This window comes from Dendrobates tinctorius, unplaced genomic scaffold (genome assembly GCF_039654945.1).
Source record: "Dendrobates tinctorius isolate UK_male_01 unplaced genomic scaffold, ASM3965494v1 ptg000157l, whole genome shotgun sequence".
NCBI lineage: Eukaryota > Metazoa > Chordata > Amphibia > Anura > Dendrobatidae > Dendrobates > Dendrobates tinctorius.
In genome coordinates, this window is record NW_027361824.1 from 17,552,890 (window position 1) to 17,576,163 (window position 23,274).

At 42.5% G+C, this 23,274-nt stretch overlaps 1 protein-coding gene across 4 annotated transcripts in view; it reads right to left on the bottom strand.

Moving 5' to 3' along the window:
• Positions 1-23,274, bottom strand: part of PAK1 (p21 (RAC1) activated kinase 1) — an 87,608-nt gene that overhangs the window by 28,171 nt on the left and 36,163 nt on the right. For all 4 annotated transcript variants that reach the window (XM_073548633.1, XM_073548631.1, XM_073548630.1 and 1 more), the window contains exons 2-5: positions 17,025-17,236; positions 16,378-16,490; positions 14,994-15,141; positions 6,709-6,746 (exon numbers count right to left, since the gene is read on the bottom strand). In XM_073548633.1, coding sequence (XP_073404734.1) covers positions 6,709-6,746; positions 14,994-15,141; positions 16,378-16,490; positions 17,025-17,211 — 486 coding nt within the window. In that variant the 5' untranslated portion in view covers positions 17,212-17,236. The remainder of the gene's footprint in view (positions 1-6,708; positions 6,747-14,993; positions 15,142-16,377; positions 16,491-17,024; positions 17,237-23,274) is intronic.

The window sequence follows — 23,274 nt, forward strand, 5'->3', positions numbered from 1 at the left end:
TACACTGGGGGCAATGGAGACAGAGGTTATACACTGGGGGCAATGGGGCCAGAGGTTATACACTAGGGGCAATGGGGCCAGAGGTTATACACTAAGGGTAATGGGGCCAGAGGTTATACACTAAGGGTAATGGGGCCGGTGGTTATAAACTAGGGGCAATGGGGCCAGTGGTTATAAACTAGGGGCAATGGGGCCAGAGGTTATACACTAGGGGCAATGGGGCCAGAGGTTATACACTAGGGGCAATGGGGCCAGAGGTTATACACTAGGGGCAATGGGGCCAGAGGTTATAAACTAGGGGCAATGGGGCCAGAGGTTATACACTAGGGGCAATGGGGCCAGAGGTTATACACTAGGGGCAATGGGGCCAGAGGTTATACACTAGGGGCAATGGGGCCAGAGGTTATACACTAGGGACAATGGGGCCAGAGGTTATACACCGGGGGCAATGGGGCCGGAGGTTATACACTAGGGACAATGGGGCCAGAGGTTATACACTAGGGACAATGGGGCCAGAGGTTATACACTAGGGACAATGGGGCCAGTGGTTATACACTAGGGGTAATGGGCTGGTGGATGTTATACACCGGGGGCAATGGGGCCAGATGTTAGACACAGGGGTCAATGACATCCCACTATGGATCCTCCTCCCACCTAATCAAAAGCAGAGCTTAAACCCCAAACTTCTCATTCTAAAAGATTCCACTAGAAATACTTCATGAAAATGGAAATCCCCAAAGACAAAAGATTAAAACCACCCGAGGCGATGGGGCTGCCAAGATGCTGTGGCTTTGGCAGGATTAACACTTGGATAATCCTCCCCCAGGTTCCTACATAGAATGGGTTATCTTAAGAGGGTGGTCAAGAATAGACACTTATAGTCATGGGAAGAACTTTAAAAAAAAAAAAAAAAACATAAAAAAACTCATTGCAGTCTATGGCTTTATGTAACTGGACAACACAAAAAGCATTTGACCATTAGGCTGTGTTCACACACAGCGTTTTTTTAGCGGTTTTTACAGCGGTTTTCACTATAAAACCGCTAAAAATAAGCTCCCCAGTCATTTCTATGCATTTTGCACTTTTTGTGCACATTGATGCGTTTTTTACCACGAAAAAAACGCATCGCGGTAAAAACCGCAGCATGCTAATTAATTTTGCGGATTTCTCTTCTCTCTCTCGCGCTCTCTCTCTCTCTCTCTCGAGAGAGAGAGAGAGAGAGAGAGAGAGAGAGCGCGAGAGAGAGAGCGCGAGAGAGAGAGCGCGAGAGAGAGAGAGCGCGAGAGAGAGAGAGCGCGAGAGAGAGAGAGCGCGAGAGAGAGAGAGCGCGAGAGAGAGAGAGCGCGAGAGAGAGAGAGCGCGAGAGAGAGAGAGCGCGAGAGAGAGAGAGCGCGAGAGAGAGAGAGCGCGAGAGAGAGAGCGCGAGAGAGAGAGAGCGCGAGAGAGAGAGAGCGCGAGAGAGAGAGAGCGCGAGAGAGAGAGAGCGCGAGAGAGAGAGAGCGCGAGAGAGAGAGAGCGCGAGAGAGAGCGCGAGAGAGAGCGCGAGAGAGAGCGCGAGAGAGAGAGCGCGAGAGAGAGCGCGAGAGAGAGCGCGAGAGAGAGCGCGAGAGAGAGCGCGAGAGAGAGCGAGCGCGAGAGAGCGAGCGCGAGAGAGCGAGCGCGAGAGAGAGAGCGCGAGAGAGAGAGAGCGCGAGAGAGAGAGAGCGCGAGAGAGAGAGCGCGAGAGAGAGAAAGCGCGAGAGAGAGAAAGCGCGAGAGAGAGAAAGCGCGAGAGAGAGAAAGCGCGAGAGAGAGAAAGCGCGAGAGAGAGAGAAAGCGCGCGAGAGAGAGAAAGCGCGAGAGAGAGAGAAAGCGCGAGAGAGAGAGAAAGCGCGAGAGAGAGAGAAAGCGCGAGAGAGAGAAAGCGCGCGCGAGAGAAAGCGCGAGAGAAAGCGCGCGCGAGAGAAAGCGCGCGCGAGAGAAAGCGCGAGAGAGAGAGAAAGCGCGAGAGAGAGAGAGAGCGCGAGAGAGAGAGAGAGCGCGAGAGAGAGAGAGAGCGCGAGAGAGAGAGAGAGCGCGAGAGAGAGAGAGAGCGCGAGAGAGAGAGCGCGAGAGAGAGAGAGAGCGCGAGAGAGAGAGAGAGCGCGAGAGAGAGAGAGCGCGAGAGAGAGAGAGCGCGAGAGAGCGCGAGAGAGAGAGAGCGCGAGAGAGAGAGAGCGCGAGAGAGAGAGAGCGCGAGAGAGAGAGAGCGCGAGAGAGAGCGCGAGAGAGAGCGCGAGAGAGAGAGAGCGCGAGAGAGAGAGAGCGCGAGAGAGATGCGGATCCGCAGAGCAAAAAAATGTTACAGGTTCCGCTTGGTGATCTCAGCGAACGCCAAAATTTTGGCGGATCCGCACAAATCAGGGCTGTGGAGTCGGAGTCGGTAGAAATGTACCGACTCCAGCTTTAAAAAAAATGTATTAATATTTCATAATTGAACTTTCATATGAATTTTATAAATGTTACTCAAATATATATGTTCTATCAAACTATGAACAACAGTGATAAGCAGTTCTGCTGGAGATAGAGACATTTCTTACTTCTTGTGTGTCACTGTTCTCCACTTCCCTTATCTAATCTTATACTTGGTTAACCTCATGCTGCCCCAACCCCCCTACTTACAATGTATGAAACTGAAAGTGAAAATGTGTTGCAAATTCTTAGTAGTAAAGCTCCTCCTCTAGACTAGATCATACTAGGTGTGCGTCTTCCAAGCATCTCACAGCTGCCTGCTACTCAGAAGAGGAAGACTGTAACAAGTATTATCCTTTCAACAAACTTTGCATCAGTTAACTGTGAGTACATGAGGAATAATAACAGTATTACTGACCACTATATCAGTTGTACGACCTGGCAATAATTTTGTACAATTGTTTTTAGGAAAAAATCTAAAGAGACATTTACAGCGCTTTCATCCAGAAGTACTGAAAGCAGTGGATGAGAGACTGCATCCAAACCAATGAACCAGTGCCCAGCTCTTCCAGCCAAACAAAGGAGCAGAGAACTTTGCAGCCATCAGTTGCAAGATATTTTGTCAGTGACAAAGTTACTGTGACAATGACAGTAGATACATTTAAAAAAACAGATCATAGAGCTTGTTGTAAAGGATAGTGTGCCTATTTCATTATTTTCACGACCAGCTTTTATGTGTCTGAATGGGGAAATGGCCCGCAAGCTTGGTGTTTCTCTGGAGAGAGAGAGTATTAGAAAATTAGTAATCGAAGAAGCTTTTAAACAAAAGGAAGAACTTAAAAAAACTCTCAAGGGACGCTTTCTGTTTCTTAAAATGGATGCCTGCACACGTCACAGAGTGAACTATTTTGCCATCAATGTCCGATTTGTTTGTGACAAAAATGAAATAGTTACCAAGACATTGGCAGTAAAAGACACCAAAGCTCATCACACCAGTGAGTTTCTCCAGGTCTTGGTGGAAAAGGTTCTGCAAGACTATGAACTTAAAGAGCAAGTTCTTTCTGTCGTAACTGACAATGCTTCAAATATGATAAGTACTATTAAGCTAATGAATGAGAGTAATGATGGTGACCAGCAGCTAGAAGAACATTCTGGGTCCACAGACACAGAAATGTTTGAAATAGAGGAACACAGTATTGTAACTGAGGAGCAAACTGAAGTTGCTTCAGATGAACAGCAACATGATAGTTTAGATGATCTTGTTGAAACTGTGTCAATATGCTCTTTCATCACATGCGCTGTGTTGTGCATACGCTACAGCTGGCTATAAGAGACAGTCTGCAAGAAGGACATGATGCTGCACTGATTGGCAAGGTGAGAAAATTGGCTACTGTTGCCAGAACCCCTAAAGTTGACTCAATTTTGAAGAGACGTGCTGGAAAAGGGGCAATTATTGATCAAGCCACACGATGGGGCAGTACTTACTTAATGATTCAGCGCTTGGTTGAACTGAAAACCTTTCTTGTAGACATGGCTAACCCTCAACTGACGCTAAATGAAAGTCAGTGGAATCAGGTGACTGAGCTGGAAAAATTGCTAGAGCACCCATTTACAGTGACTAAAAAATTACAAGCAGAGGACTTAACTCCAGGTATTTTCTTAAAGGAGTGGAAGAACCTGATGTTTCGCCTGTCCCAAAGAGGAGGGTTAATTGCAAGTGGCATTGCTACATCAATGAAACGGAGAGAGGAGCTACTATTACAAAATAACATTCTTTTGGCAGCTGTTTATGTAGACCCAATGCATCGGATTCTTCTAGATGATCAACAGCTAAGGAAAAGAAGCTCTGTTTGAAATAGCAGTAAGGATGAAAGGGTTGCAGAACAGTCAGGAGGAACAAGAAGAATTTGGTCGTCCTGCCACATCTTCACCCTCATCATCAACTGATGAAGAATTTAATTTCGAAAAATATTTGGATCACAAGGACCGTGCAAAGCGTTCCCGCATAGAAGAAGAGTCATCCCCATCAAGGAACACACCCAGTACATTTCAGCAGAATTTTTCATGTGCACTAAAAGAAATTGAGAAATTTGACCGTTCATCAAAAATAACAGTGCAACAAGCGATTCCTCTGTATCCTGACATTGTCAGAGATGTTGCCCGAGTGGTTACTGCTTTGCCACCAACACAAGTTAGTGTAGAGAGGTTGTTCTCTGCTCTCAAAATAATTAGATCAGATTTGAGGGCATCCATGAAGGAGGATCTGACAGAGGCAATACTTTTTCTGAGGACAAATTTATAGATTTCTTCTTATTAACTGCATAAAAGTGTTTATTGCATATTTACTTACAGTTTAGAAAAGTTTATAAAAAGTTATTTGCTATATTCTAATTGTATTCTAATAAATGTAGTTTTTGCTCTAAGTGGTCTGATTACTTATATGATGGTGAGAAACTGAATAAGCACGATGTTTAATATTTTACAACAGTAAATTTGTTGTTATGAATTGGCCATTTATGAAGGAGTCGGAGTCGGAGCCTGATAAAATCCAGGAGTCGGAGTCGCAACTGTGGCTTACCGACTCCACAGCCCTGGCACAAATACGGACGCAACAGACCATCATCAGTCAAAATCCGCCGACAATGCAAGTCAATAGGTAAGAAAAACGGATCCGTCAAGAAAAATGGCGGATCCGTTTTTTTAGCAAAACGGCGGATTTTGACTGATGGTGACAAACGGAAGTGTGAAACAGCCAGGTTCATACATCCGTACATGGAACGGCCGCAGGTCTCCTGACCGGAACTCAGCCCCTTACTTGCATATGAAAATATTACTCACTTGTCAGGACTCTTGGCTCCCTCCCCTAGGGCTAGCTCCCTTAGTTTAAGTCCGCACCATGTTCCTGCTGTGATCCGGAAACTTGCTTTGACATCACCCAGTGCCCTTTTTAAACCAAACTCAGACAGCTATATGCTGTCTGAGGATTCAGTGAGCTTTGCACTCAGTTCCATGTGTTCTTCTGGAGTTTGCCTTGCCAACTATCTCTCTTATCTAGCGAATTGTCACTTCGGCTTGTTTATCATCTAGCTGCATTTACTTCCTGGCTCAGACCTGCAGTTAAACATTTGTTTGCTGCAACTAAAGCAAAAAACTCTTCTTTGCTATACTGGTGTTGTTCACAATACAATACTGCTGCAAGTGAGTGCAATTTTTTCTGCAAGCTATTATCCAGTTTGCTTGTTCATCACTGCTGCTTGCGGTTATTCATTTGTTGTATACATTGCTACAATTAATCGTCTGTCTACTGGTAGCATGCAACTGCCATTTGGTTACTGCTGCCCTGACTATACGCCTACAGTTCCTATCTATATCCAACCCTCCTGGGTGCACACAAAGCAAATCACGCCTGCACCGCCGGTGACCGGGCCGCCGGGGATAGAAATTCTGGCACACAGCAAAGGCAGAGGCGAGCCACAGACGAGCCCAGCGCAGGCTCAGGTCAGCTCACACTGACTGGGCAGCGGCGCACCGTGACTCCTCCAGCGAGCTCCAGTTACCCGCCAATGCCGCACTGAGCCGCAGGAATCAGTGCGCGGGGGCCACCGGGGTGTGCTGTGCTCTGTCCCAGTAGTCAGACAGAGGCTAGAACGTATCAGTGCGCGGTATCCGGCAGGCGGGGCTAGGAAGCAGAGCAAGAGTCCTCCTCTGCTCCTGCTCCTTGCCTGCAGCAACATCAAAGTACTGGATCGTGGCTCTGGATCTCCCCGGTTCGGAGAACCGGCTGCTTTTTTAACAACCGGTTCCACCGAATCGGGGAGAACCGGCTGAATCCCACCCCTGGTGAAAACCAACCTCGTCCCATCAGCACGATGGTAAATTAGTGATGATTTGGGCTCGGTTTTCAGCCATAGGACAAGGAAAGTGTTCTGGAGTCGTCAAAAAGTGAAGCCGTCGATCCAAAAAAACCCAAAAGCTAGAGAAGAGTGGGACAAAATTCCTCTAGAACGATGTGAGAGACTGATAAAAGTCATACGGGAAACCATTAACTATTGAAAGTGGTTTTACAAGTTATGGAGTCATGGGGTGTACTTACTTTTTCTCCCACAGTTTCTGCATTTTTAGCCTAATTTTTGGTACATTAATAATGATACGGAGTAATATGTCATCTGTTGTTCATCTGAGGTTGTAAAAAGCGGATACACACAAACATAGAATTCAAAGAGGGTGTACTTAGTTTTCAGATCAGAAATTTGTAGATTTCTTTGCTTGAAAACTTACCGTACTGACAGAATCCTTGTACACCTCAAGTTCGTTATCTGCGGGGAAAGAAGACAACCCGCCATTACAAAGTATCAAGATGCCAGCGCCGCACGTCTAAATGCAAAGTAAATGATGAGAATCTAAAAAGCCACTGATACATTTTTTAACTTTGCTCTTTCAAACTGTTTTTACCCCCAGAGTTTACACCTCCCCTCCCCCATTGCCCAAACACATTTTGCAGAGAATAGAGAAGATCTTTGGGTCAGACTTCACTAATACAATGCAATGTAAAAATCTTGTTTCCATCTTCTACGACTGTGGTCTGCATGACTGGATGGCATCATTCTGCAAACATGACCCTTCGGAGCCATCCCGGTAGCAGCATCAGCTGCGGGAAAGCTTGCCAACACAAATAATGTGGACACGTCTGAGGCCGGCCAGAGAGCGAGGAAGACGAGGAGGGGGGAGCGCTCATGACTCATATCGGAAACAATCACAATCTATTACTCGACTTGTAAAAATCCCAGTGCAAAGAAAAACACAAGGCAGCTTATCAGAACTGTCAGACTGTACATCAAATGTGCTGACAGCGCGAAGGTAATGTGCAGAATATAAAGTAAAGTATAAATAGATCTCTAGTAACAATTCTAGAGCCAACATCCTATGTCAGGTGTAAAATAATACAACTACTACAATACTGCCCCCTATGTACAAGAATATAACTACTATAATACTGCCCCCTATGTACAAGAATATAACTACTATAATACTGCCCCCTATGTACAAGAATATAACTACTATAATACTGCCCCCTATGTACAAGAATATAACTACTATAATACTGCTCCTATGTAGAAGAATATAACTACTATAATACTGCTCCTATGTAGAAGAATATAACTACTATAATACTGCCCCTATGTACAAGAATATAACTACTATAATACTGCCCCTATGTACAAGAATATAACTACTATAATACTGCCCCCTATGTACAAGAATATAACTACTATAATTCTGCTCCTATGTACAAGAATATAACTACTATAATACTGCCCCCTATGTACAAGAATATAACTACTATAATACTGCCCCCTATGTACAAGAATATAACTACTATAATACTGCCCCTATGTACAAGAATATAACTACTATAATACTGCCCCTATGTACAAGAATATAACTACTATAATACTGCCCCTATGTACAAGAATATAACTACTATAATACTGCCCCCTATGTACAAGAATATAACTACTATAATTCTGCTCCTATGTACAAGAATATAACTACTATAATACTGCCCCCTATGTACAAGAATATAACTACTATAATACTGCCCCCTATGTACAAGAATATAACTACTATAATACTGCCCCCTATGTACAAGAATATAACTACTATAATACTGCCCCCTATGTACAAGAATATAACTACTATAATACTGCTCCTATGTACAAGAATATGCCTACTATAATACTGCCCCTATATACAAGAATATAACTACTATAATACTGTCCCTATGTACAAGAATACAACTACTATAATACTGATCCTATATACAAGAATATAACTACTATAATACTGCCCCTATGTACAAGAATATAACTACTATAATACTGCCCCTATGTACAAGAATATAACTACTATAATACTGCCCCTATGTACAAGAATATAACTACTATAATACTGCCCCCTATGTACAAGAATATAACTACTATAATACTGCTCCTATGTACAAGAATATGTCTACTATAATACTGCCCCTATGTACAAGAATATAACTACTATAATACTGCCCCTATATACAAGAATATAACTACTATAATACTGTCCCTATGTACAAGAATACAACTACTATAATACTGATCCTATATACAAGAATATAACTACTATAATACTGCTCCTATGTACAATAATATACCTACTATAATACTGCCCCTATGTACAAGAATATAACTAATATAATACTGCCCCTATATACAAGAATATAACTACTATAATACTGCCTCTATGTACAAGAATACAACTACTATAATACTGATCCTATATACAAGAATATAACTACTATAATACTGCTCCTATGTACAATAATATAACTTCTATAATACTGCTCCTACGTACAGGAATATAACTACTATAATACTGCTCCTACGTACAGGAATATAACTACTATAATACTGCTCCTATGTACAAGAATATAACTACTATAATACTGCTCCTACGTACAGGAATATAACTACTATAATACTGCTCCTATGTACAAGAATATAACTACTATAATACTGCTCCTATGTACAAGAATATAACTACTATAATACTGCCCCCTATGTACAAGAATATAACTACTATAATACTGCCCCCTATGTACAAGAATATAACTACTATAACACTGCCCCTATGTACAAGAATATAACTACTATAATACTGCCCCTATGTACAAGAATATAACTACTATAATACTGCTCCTATGTACAAGAATATAACTACTATAACACTGCCCCATGTACAAGAATATAACTACTATAACACTGCCCCATGTACAAGAATATAACTACTATAATACTGCCCCCTATGTACAAGAATATAACTATAATACTGCTCCTATGTACACGAATATAACTACTATAATACTGTCCCCTATGTACAAGAATATAACTACTATAATACTGTCCCCTATGTACAAGAATATAACTACTATAATACTGCTCCCTATGTACAAGAATATAACTACTATAATACTGTCCCCTATGTACAAGAATATAACTACTATAATACTGCCCCTATGTACAAGAATATAACTACTATAATACTGCTCCTATGTACACGAATATAACTACTATAATACTGTCCCCTATGTACAAGAATATAACTACTATAATACTGCTCCTATGTACAAGAATATGCCTACTATAATACTGCCCCTATGTACAAGAATATAACTACTATAATACTGCCCCTATATACAAGAATATAACTACTATAATACTGTCCCTATGTACAAGAATACAACTACTATAATACTGATCCTATATACAAGAATATAACTACTATAATACTGCCCCTATGTACAAGAATATAACTACTATAATACTGCCCCTATGTACAAGAATATAACTACTATAATACTGCCCCTATGTACAAGAATATAACTACTATAATACTGCCCCCTATGTACAAGAATATAACTACTATAATACTGCCCCCTATGTACAAGAATATAACTACTATAATACTGCTCCTATGTACAAGAATATGCCTACTATAATACTGCCCCTATGTACAAGAATATAACTACTATAATACTGCCCCTATATACAAGAATATAACTACTATAATACTGTCCCTATGTACAAGAATACAACTACTATAATACTGATCCTATATACAAGAATATAACTACTATAATACTGCTCCTATGTACAATAATATACCTACTATAATACTGCCCCTATGTACAAGAATATAACTAATATAATACTGCCCCTATATACAAGAATATAACTACTATAATACTGCCTCTATGTACAAGAATACAACTACTATAATACTGATCCTATATACAAGAATATAACTACTATAATACTGCTCCTATGTACAATAATATAACTTCTATAATACTGCTCCTACGTACAGGAATATAACTACTATAATACTGCTCCTACGTACAGGAATATAACTACTATAATACTGCTCCTATGTACAAGAATATAACTACTATAATACTGCTCCTATGTACAAGAATATAACTACTATAATACTGCCCCCTATGTACAAGAATATAACTACTATAACACTGCCCCTATGTACAAGAATATAACTACTATAACACTGCCCCTATGTACAAGAATATAACTACTATAATACTGCCCCTATGTACAAGAATATAACTACTATAATACTGCTCCTATGTACAAGAATATAACTACTATAACACTGCCCCATGTACAAGAATATAACTACTATAATACTGCCCCCTATGTACAAGAATATAACTACTATAATACTGCCCCCATGTACAAGAATATAACTACTATAATACTGCCCCATGTACAAGAATATAACTACTATAATACTGTCCCCTATGTACAAGAATATAACTACTATAATACTGCCCCCATGTACAAGAATATAACTACTATAATACTGCTCCTATGTACAAGAATATAACTACTAACACTGCCCCATGTACAAGAATATAACTACTATAATACTGCCCCCTATGTACAAGAATATAACTATAATACTGCTCCTATGTACAAGAATATAACTACTATAATACTGCTCCTATGTACACGAATATAACTACTATAATACTGTCCCCTATGTACAAGAATATAACTACTATAATACTGTCCCCTATGTACAAGAATATAACTACTATAATACTGCTCCCTATGTACAAGAATATAACTACTATAATACTGTCCCCTATGTACAAGAATATAACTACTATAATACTGCTCCTATGTACAAGAATATAACTACTATAATACTGCTCCTATGTACACGAATATAACTACTATAATACTGTCCCCTATGTACAAGAATATGACTACTATACTACTGCCCCTATGTACAAGAATATACAGTGCCTACAAGTAGTATTCAACCCCCTGCAGATTTAGCAGGTTTACACATTCGGAATTAACTTGGCATTGTGACATTTGGACTGTAGATCAGCCTGGAAGTGTGAAATGCACTGCAGCAAAAAAGAATGTTATTTCTTTGTTTAATTTTTTTTTTTAAATGTGAAAAGTTTATTCAGAGGGTCATTTATTATTCAACCCCTCAAACCACCAGAATTCTGTTTGGTTCCCCTAAAGTATTAAGAAGTATTTCAGGCACAAAGAACAATGAGCTTCACATGTTTGGATTAATTATCTCTTTTTCCAGCCTTTTCTGACTATTTAAGACCCTCCCCAAACTTGTGAACAGCACTCATACATGCATTAAATCCCTAAAACGATACTTTATTATTTAAAAACCACAAATGTGGTACACACCAGAAAAAATGTGACAGAAGTTGAAAATTAGTGTTCAAACATAGCCCACACTAAGGTAACCCCTACGAGTCCCTAATTCGATACTAAGCTGTACCCTGCCTGGCTGCGGAGGTTGGCACCCTAAGGGGGGAACGTTGTGGCGCCCCCGCTCACGATGGCTATCCCTGGGGGCCCTAACGAACCCTACAGCCACTAGTGGTCCCTTCTACCCGATACAAGGGAACCCCTAATTCTAAACAGAGATCAAACCTACTCTATAGAGGACCCTGTGTCCCAAGAAAAGAGGTTAAAATAAATTTAGAACACACATGGCATTAGGTGGTCATATTAAAGTCCCACAAAACAGCAGACAGCCATAAAGCAACTCAGTGGGATAACTCAGTTCAAATAATGCCTAAATCTTGTACAAAAGATTCATAACCAAGAGAGGCATCTTTTACATTGACTCAATAATAAGCCATAGCCCACAAAGATGATTGAAAAATGACTGTAAAGGCCATCAACAGTCTCCCACTGTTAGAAATATATAGGGAACGCAGAGCTGCAACAGCGGTACTTATCTGCGTTTGTCGCCACCTGCCATCAAATAGTTAATGCCTTTGAGGCATTAACTATTTGATGGCAGGTGGCGACAAACGCAGATAAGTACCGGCTGTTGCAGCTCTGCGTTCCCTATATATTTCTAACAGTGGGAGACTGTTGATGGCCTTTACAGTCATTTTTCAATCATCTTTGTGGGCTATGGCTTATTATTGAGTCAATGTAAAAGATGCCTCTCTTGGTTATGAATCTTTTGTACAAGATTTAGGCATTATTTGAACTGAGTTATCCCACCGAGTTGCTTTATGGCTGTCTGCTGTTTTGTGGGACTTTAATATGACCACCTAATGCCATGTGTGTTCTAAATTTATTTTAACCTCTTTTCTTGGGACACAGGGTCCTCTATAGAGTAGGTTTGATCTCTGTTTAGAATTAGGGGTTCCCTTGTATCGGGTAGAAGGGACCACTAGTGGCTGTAGGGTTCGTTAGGGCCCCCAGGGATAGCCATCGTGAGCGGGGGCGCCACAACGTTCCCCCCTTAGGGTGCCAACCTCCGCAGCCAGGCAGGGTACAGCTTAGTATCGAATTAGGGACTCGTAGGGGTTACCTTAGTGTGGGCTATGTTTGAACACTAATTTTCAACTTCTGTCACATTTTTTCTGGTGTGTACCACATTTGTGGTTTTTAAATAATAAAGTATCGTTTTAGGGATTTAATATATGAGTTTATTTGAGAACCCTTGAAGGATTATATTTCAGATTGCAGCACTCATACATGGTCAACATGGGAAAGACAAAGGAGCATTCCAAGGCCATCAGAGACAAGATCGTGAAGGGTCACAAGGCTGGCAAAGGGTACAAAACCGTTTCCAAGGAGTTGGGCCTACCTGTCTCCACTGTTGGGAGCATCATCTGGAAGTGGAAGGCTTATGGAACTACTGTTAGCCTTCCACGGCCTGGACAGCCTTTGAAAGTTTCCTCCCGTGCCGAGGCCAGGCTTGTCCGAAGAGTCAAGGCTAACCCAAGGACAACAAGGAAGGAGCTCCGGGAAGATCTCATGGCAGTGGGGACATTGGTTTCAGTCAATACCATAAGTAACGTACTCCACCGCAATGGTCTCCGTTCCAGACGAGCCCGTAAGGTACCTTTACTTTCAAAGTGTCATGTCAAGGCTCGTCTACAGTTTGCTCATGATCACTTGGAGGACTCAGACAGACTGGTTCAAGGTTCTCTGGTCTGATGAGACCAAGATCGAGATCTTTGGTGCCAACCACACACGTGACGTTTGGAGACTGGATGGCACTGCATACGACCCCAAGAATACCATCCCTACAGTCAAGCATGGTGGTGGCAGCATCATGCTGTGGGGCTGTTTCTCAGCCAAGGGGCCTGGCCATCTGGTCCGCATCCATGGGAAGATGGATAGCACGACCTACCTGGAGATTTTGGCCAAGAACCTCCGCTCCTCCATCAAGGATCTTAAGATGGGTCGTCATTTCATCTTCCAACAAGACAACGACCCAAAGCACACAGCCAAGAAAACCAAGGCCTGGTTCAAGAGGCAAAAAATCAAGGTGTTGGAGTGGCCTAGTCAGTCTCCTGACCTTAACCCAATTGAAAACATGTGGAAGGAGCTCAAGATTAAAGTCCACATGAGACACCCAAAGAACCTAGATAACTTGGAGAAGATCTGCATGGAGGAGTGGGCCAAGATAACTCCAGAGACCTGTGCCAGCCTGATCAGGTCTTATAAAAGACGATTATTAGCTGTAATTGCAAACAAGGGGTTATTCCACAAAATATTAAACCTAGGGGTTGCATAATAATTGACCCACACTTGTATGTTTAAAATTTATTAAAATTTAACTGAGCAACATAACTTTTTGGTTTGTAAGATTTATGCATCTGTTAATAAATCCTGCTCTTGTGTGAAGTTTGAAGGCTCTGACTTAGGCTAGTTTCACACTAGCGTTTATGAGCGCAGCGACGGCCTGCGCACGGCCGCCGCTAAGCCCCGCCCCCTGCCGCGCCCCGCCGGTAGCTCCGCCCACCGGCACATGACGTTGCATGCGCCCTGCGTCCCCTATCTTTATCACAGGGGGCGCAGGCCGTGCGCAGTATGCGTTTGGCAGCGCATGCGTCCTCTTGACGGTGCGCCGACCTGCGCCAAACGCAACCTGCTGCAGTTTGGTTGCGTCGGCGCACCGTCAAAAAGGCGCATGCGCCGCCAAACACATACTGCGCACGGCCTGCGCCCCCTGTGATAAAGATAGGGGACGCAGGGCGCATGCAGCGTCATGCGCCGGTGGGCGGAGCTACCGGTGGGCGCGGCAGGGGGCGGGGCTTAGCGGCGGCCGTGCGCAGGCCGTCGCTGCGCTCATAAACGCTATTGTGAAACTAGCCTTATTTGCATCTTATCAAACCTGCTAAATCTGCAGGGGGTTGAATACTACTTGTAGGCACTGTAACTACTATAATACTGCTCCTATGTACAAGAATATAACTACTATAATACTGCCCCCTATGTACAGGAATATAGCTACTAAAATACTGCCCCTATGTACAAGAATATAATTACTATAATACTGCCCCTATGTACGAGAATATAACTACTATAATACTGCCCCTATGTACAAGAATATAACTACTATAATACTGCTCCTACGTACAGGATATATCTACTATAATACTGCTCCTATGTATAGAAATGTAACTAGAGCAGCTACCTCTGTAGTAAGTAACTTCTTGTCCATGTTACCTGTGAAGCTCATGTACTTCTGGCTGTTGGTGGTTTTCTTGGAGTCATAAAACTTCAGCACGTCCAGCACAGCTTGAGGATTCTTCTTCTGTTCTTCTTCTGAAATTTTGGAGGTCTGCAGCAGGCATGCCCACTGTTCCGGCATTCCCTGCACCATTATAAGATTCAATGGATTACAAACACATCCTTAACATAATATAGGCTCTAACCCAAATTCCCCATGTAAGCATACAGAATTATTGTCAGTTGCCACCTAAAAATCCATCCATATTACTACAATAAATAGCAGAGCCTGGAGGAGTGGGAGGAGGGAGATGTAGCTGCAGTTTCTCTTTTATCATTTCAGTTGAACAGTTTGTAACATTTCTATAATCTGTATAATTTATAATCCTCTCCCAAAGTAAAAGAAACTAAGGATTCATCCTAATCTGCAGTTGCACCTAGTCCCTGGTATCCAAAAGGGCTCCAGAAAAACGTGTCATAATTATAAACCAGTACTGGTGTTTTTCTTATTGGTCACTTTAGTAATAAGAAGGAGAAGCTTTAAACAGTCATAAAGTATTAAACATAAGCACTGAGACATTGAAAAGACAAGAGGAGCTGATAGACAGAGTTTCTTATCCGCCCATGATGCAACAATGCTACACCCACATGTCCTTTCTAGCCGGATGCTAGGTGCAACAATGCTACACCAACATGTCCTTTCCAGCCAGATGCTAGGTGCAACAATGCTACACCAACATGTCCTTTCCAGCCAGATGCTAGGTGCAACAATGCCACACCCACATGTCCTTTCCAGCCGGACGCTAGGTGCAATAATGCTACACCCACATGTCCTTTCCAGCCGGATGCTAGGTGCAATAATGCTACACTCACATGTCCTTTCCAGCCGGACGCTAGGTGCAATAATGCTATACTCACATGTTCTTTCCAGCCAGATGCTAGATGTAATAATGCTACACCCACATGTTCTTTCCAGCCGAACACTAGGGGTAATATTCAGCAACCTGAAGTCCGATTTAAGGCAGATTTAAGGCAAGATTTGTATATTTCAACATTTAGTGTATGTAAAAAGTGTGGCAGTCAAGTGACTTAACCATGTGACAACTTTCAAGTCTCAGTCCTCTTGTATGCAAGTGCTGTTTTTTTACATGTGCATGTGGTAATGCTCCGCCCACTTGTCCTTTCCAGCAGGATGCTATGTGCAAAACTGCTCTGCCAGTCCTTACAATGAACTTAATTTTGAAAGCCGCTTTAGATGTGAATGGAGTATAAAAAAAAAAATCATTTTGTTACAACATATGTAAAATTACTAAACTTTATGCAGATTCATGTTGATGTTAATCGTTAAAAGTTGAATTATTTACTTCTTCTCTCGACTTACAGTGAATTTCCCTGTCACGGGATCGAAGCCGACATGAAGGGTGTGTTCAAAGTCCGATGGCAGGGAGATTTCTGGCCTGTCCTTCTCTCTCTCTTTATCCTTTTTTTTGCTAGCTGGAACAAAAACAACAAAAAACCACACGACTTGTTTAAGAAAACAAATATTTGTAATTGACAAAGCAAACAATAAAGATTCCAATATTCCAGGGCGGTTAAGAAACAGCAGTGATCTGATTGGCCGCCTTCTCTCAGATGATACTTTTTTTTTTTGTTCCTGTTCTTTTTCTTTTCAGTCTATATGACCGCTTCTACTTAAAGTGCAAATAATGAGTGCCGCCCTGTACCTTTACACGAACGCTCAATCGGGTTCATTTTTCATGTACGGATGTCATTGTGTCAATGAATCAAATAACCGTTCTGGGCTCATTCCTTTAAATCCTCCCATAAAGGCTTCACGTGGCTTGTAAAGGGTTAAAATAGTGAAGTACCGTAGTTTTTAGTTTGTTTTTCTAGAAATAAGACCAATCTGGGTAAATCAAAGTTCAAGAGCCCCAATTAATGAATGGTCAATCATAAATTATACATTTATTCACATAGGGGGCGCTCTACAATTGTCACATATTCTATAGGTTTGGAGAAATACTGTACTTTTATCTCCGGTCCTTGGTAACATGTTCAGAAGCCGGTCCGCCTTTTTCTTCTTTTCTGGGTTAGGGGGGAGAGGCCTCAAGCCATGGTTTATATTGTCCTTCGCATTGGCTCCAATGAATGTACTGGTGTTCCTCAGGGGCGGGGCTGGAGGTTTATCATTGACCTCTATACCATTGTCAGACATATTTTCTGAGATCTCAGAGCGGCTCCTGTGTCAAATGAAAGATTAGATGAGAAAATTCAACCACTATAGTAATCAATATCAGTCTAGCATAATATATTTAAAGCTTTAAAAGGAGTTGACCAGCTATGGACAACCCCTTACTAATGGGCACAATGAAAAAAAAAAAAAAAAAAAAAATTATATATATATATATATATATAATTGATTGATAGAGATATATATATATATATATATATATATATATATATATATATATATATCCATCCAACAATGTAGACCAGCTCACTCCTGTGAACCACCTGGAACCTCAGCTGACCTGGTTAACTCGGTTGTGCCCGGATCTGGATGTAGGAGTCCATCCATACAAATGTGAACAATGACAAAGCAAAGTCTAGCAATAACGTGAGCAATCCAGGATGCTGTTAAAAAATTTTTTCTTTTTATTCATAAATCCATTAAAATGCAATGGTCCAAGCAGTTCAAAACAGCAATAACACAGGAAAGTCGTGCAGATAGGACTACGCGTTTCAGCGGTAGAACCCGCCTTCTTCACGGTCCAGAATCTAATCTGCTTTCCAAACATGGAACCTTATATACATCCCACTCCCATCAGGGTAATTATAAACATATGTGAGAGACTTAAAAACATGTGCTATAAAAGCAGATCAAACATATAAACTATCCACATATTGATCAGTATACAACATGCATAAAGATTATAAGGAAAGAATTCAACATATTGGAGAAAAATACATTAGGAATGTCCGATAACCTGACCATAAGATTAAGGCCCTGTGCACACAGTGCAGACTCCGTGCAGTTCCGCAGCAGATTTGGCCCTGCAGAACCGCAGCAGAAAAGCAACAGAACAGCACGTGATGCACAGTACCATTTAAGGCTATGTAAAACAAAAAAGGCTGTGCATATGCTGCAGATTTTTCTGCGCAGATCTGGTGCAGAATAAAAGAAACAGCATATCGCTTCTCCTGTGCGGCTCTGCTGCAGCTCTCCACCTGCTCCATTCTAGAAATCTGCAGGCGGAAACTGCAGGGGAAATCCGCACAAAAACTGCACCAAATCTGCGACAAATCTGCAGGCAAAACGCAGATCATCTTACCTAAAGATTTAGCAAAATCTACGCGGAAAATTCCACAGCAGAATCCGCACTGTGTGCACATAGCCCCAGTGGTACAAAAACATAGAATAATAATATTAACCAGCATTATATAATACAAATATATCAATAGTGCATAATGATATCCAGGCGGTTATTAAAGCCCTGTGGCATGCAAGTCCCAAATTCAAATATCCACCTACTTTCTCTTGCAAGCACTTTTTTGTGAAAATCTCCCTCTCTCAATGGTTTTTTTACATGCTCTATGCCCATAAAGGAGAAACCGCGTAAATCCCCATTATGTTTTTTTGAAAAATGTCGGGATACTACTGATGCACCAACCATAGGCAGATTACTAGCGTCTGATAGGTGTTTGCGGATTCTAGTTTTAAGGGGATTCATCGTACAACCTACATATTGCATACGCATATATTGCAATTAATTAGATACACTACATTCTCCGTATTACAGTTTATACAAGAACAAACATTAAACTGTTTTTTATTGGAGATAGATGTAAATGTTTTAGATTTATTAGCAAAACCGCAGCACTTACAGATATTGGCACCGCATTTAAAAAATCCTGTTGTTTTTAACCAATTGCTAGGGGAAATTTTATCCGGATCTTTGAACATGCTGGGTGATAATAGTGTAGCTAAAGTCGGGGCTCTTCTTGCCACAAAGGCAATATCATTATTTTCCACAATATTTTTCAAAATATCATTCTGAGACAACAAGGGAAGATATTTTTTGATGATTTTAACAATAGAATTAAGCTGAGGACTATAGTTGGTACTGAAAACCACCCTAGATTTTTTAGAGTCAAACTGTCTTTTTTTCTCAGTAGATTCCAACAGCTTAACCCTATCCATGCCTGCTACCATTTTCCTGGCTCTGTCCAAGGACCAATTAGGATATCCCCTTTTTTTTTTTTAATTATTACAGGTCATTTCAATTCCTTCCTCCAATTTGTCACTAGATGTAGTATTCCTTTTTAGTCTAATAAGCTCCCCCACAGGAATATTCTGAATGACATGTTTGGGGTGATTAGAGGAAGCCATTAAAATACTATTGCATGCAATGGATTTTTTCATAGGGAGATATCAGAACCCCATCATTGTCCAGATCTGCGGTCAGTTTCAAATCCAAGAAGTTAATTGATACCTCATGACCACTACTAGTAAATTTTAGATTGAAATCATTCAAATCCAAATAAGAAAATAAACTTTTTGCAGACGAGAGACTACCCCTCCAGACAAATATCAGATCATCAATAAATCTCCCCAGCCTAACAATATTATCCTTGTATGGGTTATCAATATTAAAGATATAATTTTCTTCCCACACAGACATAACCAGGTTAGCTAGGGAAGGTGAAAACTTGGCGCCCATGCTCACACCCTGTGTCTGGAGGAAATATCTCTCAAACACAAAATAGTTGTGGCTTAAAAGAAATTGAATTGAGGAGACAATAAACCTCTGAATGGAATCCTCATAATTACTGTATCTGGACAAATAATATGTGATGCATCGTAACGCGACGTGATGGGGGATAGAAGGATATAACCCCACCACATCGCAAGATAACCACACATAATCAAGATTGCCAGTGAAATTTTTCCATAATCTGTATTATACTTTTGGAATCTTTAAGATGACTTGGTGTTAATGGCACTAAAGGTTGAAGATAAAAATCCACCCACTCCCCTAGTTTCTCACTAAATGATCCGATCTCAGACACGATAGGTCTGAGAGGGGGAGGAAAAACCTCTTTATGAACTTTAGGGAGTGAGTGGTATATTGGGACAATCGGTGTTTCACAAAAAATAAATTTAATTCTGTCTGAAATAGCACCCATACTGATTCCCACCTGTAATAGAAGTAATAATTCAGAGTTAAATGAATTAGTTGGATTAGATGGCAATTCAATATAGGTGCTACTGTTTTCTAAATCCAGCAAGTTCATTTTCTTATATAAACCAGCATTGAGAGCCACAATAGCGCCCCCCTTGTCTGCCTGGACAACAAGGAGATCGCCATTAGCCCTCAATTCATCAATTGCCCTATGTTCAGAAATACTCAGATTAAATTTAACCTCTTGATGTTCTACTTGATTATAAAGAGACACAAGCGCACTTTCAATTGTTTCCTGAAAAAAAATCAAGGAAAGGAGGTCTCGATTTTACTGGGTAGAACATGGGATTACGAGTCTGAAACCTGTCATTTAGATTAACCCTATCCTCCAACTCTGTCTCCCCCTCTAGTTGTCTTAGAGACAGCTACCTGTTCACTAAAATGAATATTATCAGATGATATACTGACAGATGATAAATTATACACATGAGTATTGTCCTCATTATAATGAACTTTGAGGGTCAAATTACGTGCAAATCTATTGATATCAACAATAGTGTCAAATAAACTGAATTTTTTTAACTGGAGAAACATGGATTTTTGTGAGTACTCACCGTAAAATCCTTTTCTCCGAGACGCTCATTGGGGGACACAGAGACTGTGGGTGTGTGCTTCTGCTGTCTGGAGGCTGACACTAAGTATACAAAAAAAGAGTTAGCTCCTCCTCCGCCGCATACACCCTCGCCCCCAGACCGGGCGTAACTCAGTTTAGTGCATAAGCAGTAGGAGAACGCGCCTTAAACTCAGGCAAGAAATCATACTTCTGGAAAAGGGACCACCCTGATCCTTACATAAGGATTTTTATAACTTAAAATAAGCAAAAGCCAACTGTCTAGTAGGGTGGGTGCTGTGTCCCCCAATGAGCGTCTCGGAGAAAAGGATTTTACGGTGAGTACTCACAAAAATCCATGTTTCTCCTTCGTCTCATTGGGGGACACAGAGACTGTGGGACGTTCTAAAGCAGTCCCTGGGCGGGATCTTAGCTCACCCAATCCATGCTATTTTGCGCCCCTGATTAGAGGTGCGCAACTGCTGCCTGGAGAATCTTTCTTCCCAGGCTTGCATCCGAGGATGCCTGGGTATGTACGTTATAATGTTTGACAAACGTATGCAAACTGGACCAGGTAGCTGCTTTGCACACCTGTTCCGCTGAAGCTTGGTGTCGCAGTGCCCATGAGGCACCCACTGCTCGAGCCGAGTGTGCCTTGATCCCTGCCGGAACCGGCGTGCCACTGATTTCATAAGATTCTTGAATCGTCAGGCGAACCCATCTGGCCAAAGTCGCTTTGGACGCAGCAAGCCCCTTCCGCCGCCCTTCTGGGATCACGAATAGAGAGTCTGTCCGGCGGAAAGATGCTGTCCTTGTCACATACCTCCTAAGAGCTCTTACCAGATCCAGTGTGTGCAAAGCCTTTTCTACCCTGCGCACCGGTGCCGGGCAAAACGAGGGTAAGACAATGTCTTCGTTGATATGGAATGCAGAGACAACCTTCGGCAAGAAGGGAGGAGCTGGCCTTAAAACTACCTTATCCTTATAAAAAGTCAAGAACGGCGGTTTACAAGATAAAGCCGCCAATTCCGAAACCCGCCTAATAGACGTAATAGCTACCAGAAAAACGACCTTCCTGGACAGGTAAGGTAAGGAGACTTCTTGTAAGGGTTCGAAGGGGGGCTCCTGAAGGGCCCTGAGCACCAAGTTCAGGTCCCATGATTCCGTCAGCGCCTTATAGGGGGGTACTAAACGTGCGACCCCCTGCATAAACGTCTTAACCTGCCAGACCGAAGCGACCTTTCGTTGAAAAAGGACCGACAGGGCCGAGATTTGCGTCCTGAGCGAACTCGGAGCCAATCCTGCGTCCAGCCCTGCCTGCAAAAAAGCCAGTACGTTGGGGATTGAAAAAACCAGAGGAGCCACTCCGCGATCCCTACACCAACGGAAAAAAACTTCCCAAGTCCGATGATATACCTTCGCCGAGGAAGGCTTTCGGGCACTCACCATCGTGGCCACCACATCGCGCCTGAATCCTGCCTGTGTTAACAGCCAAGATTCAATGGCCACGCCGTCAAACACAGGGCCCCTAAGTTCGGATGGTAGATCGGCCCCTGGGACAGCAAGTCCGGCCGATCTGGTAGACGCCAGGGTACGTCCACCACTAGCTGAACCAGATCTGCATACCAGGCCCTCCGAGGCCAGTCTGGAGCTAGCAGAATTGCTGGAACCTTCTCTCTCCTTAACTTTCTGATGACCCTTGGAAGCAGAGGTAGCGGGGGGAACAAGTACGGGAGACGAAACTGGCTCCATGGAAGCACCAGAGCGTCTGCTGCGATCGCCTGCGGGTCGAGGGATCGAGCGACGAACCTTTGTACTTTGGCGTTCTCTCTGGATGCCATAAGGTCCACGTCTGGTGTCCCCCACCGTTGGCAGATCTGTTGAAAAACCTCGGGGTGCAGGGACCATTCCCCTGCCGCGACCCCCTGTCGGCTGAGAAAATCTGCCGCCCAGTTTTCGACTCCCGGAATGTGCACCGCTGAAATTACCACGTGGTTCTTTTCGGCCCAACGCAGTACCAGCCCAACCTCGCGCATGGCTGCTTGGCTGCGCGTGCCCCCCTGATGGTTGACATATGCTACTGCTGTAGCATTGTCCGACTGAATGCGCACCGGCCGGTGTCTAAGGAAACACTGAAAATGTCGCAGGGCCAATCGTATTGCCCGTATCTCCAGAATGTTGATCGGGAGAATTATCTCCTGAATGGACCACCGCCCCTGGGCTGTGTGACTCTGGAAAACTGCTCCCCAACCTTGCAGGCTTGCATCGGTCGTCACCACCAACCACTGTTCCGGGGGAAAGGGTTTCCCCTGGACCAGAGACGAGTCGCGAGTCCACCATCGGAGTGATCGTCGGACCAGCGGAGACAAATTGCACCGATAACTGAGGGATAGCAGCCTTCTGTCCCATGCTGACAAGAGCGCATGCTGAAGCGGACGGAGATGGAACTGGGCAAACGGGATTGCCTCCATCGCCGCCACCATTC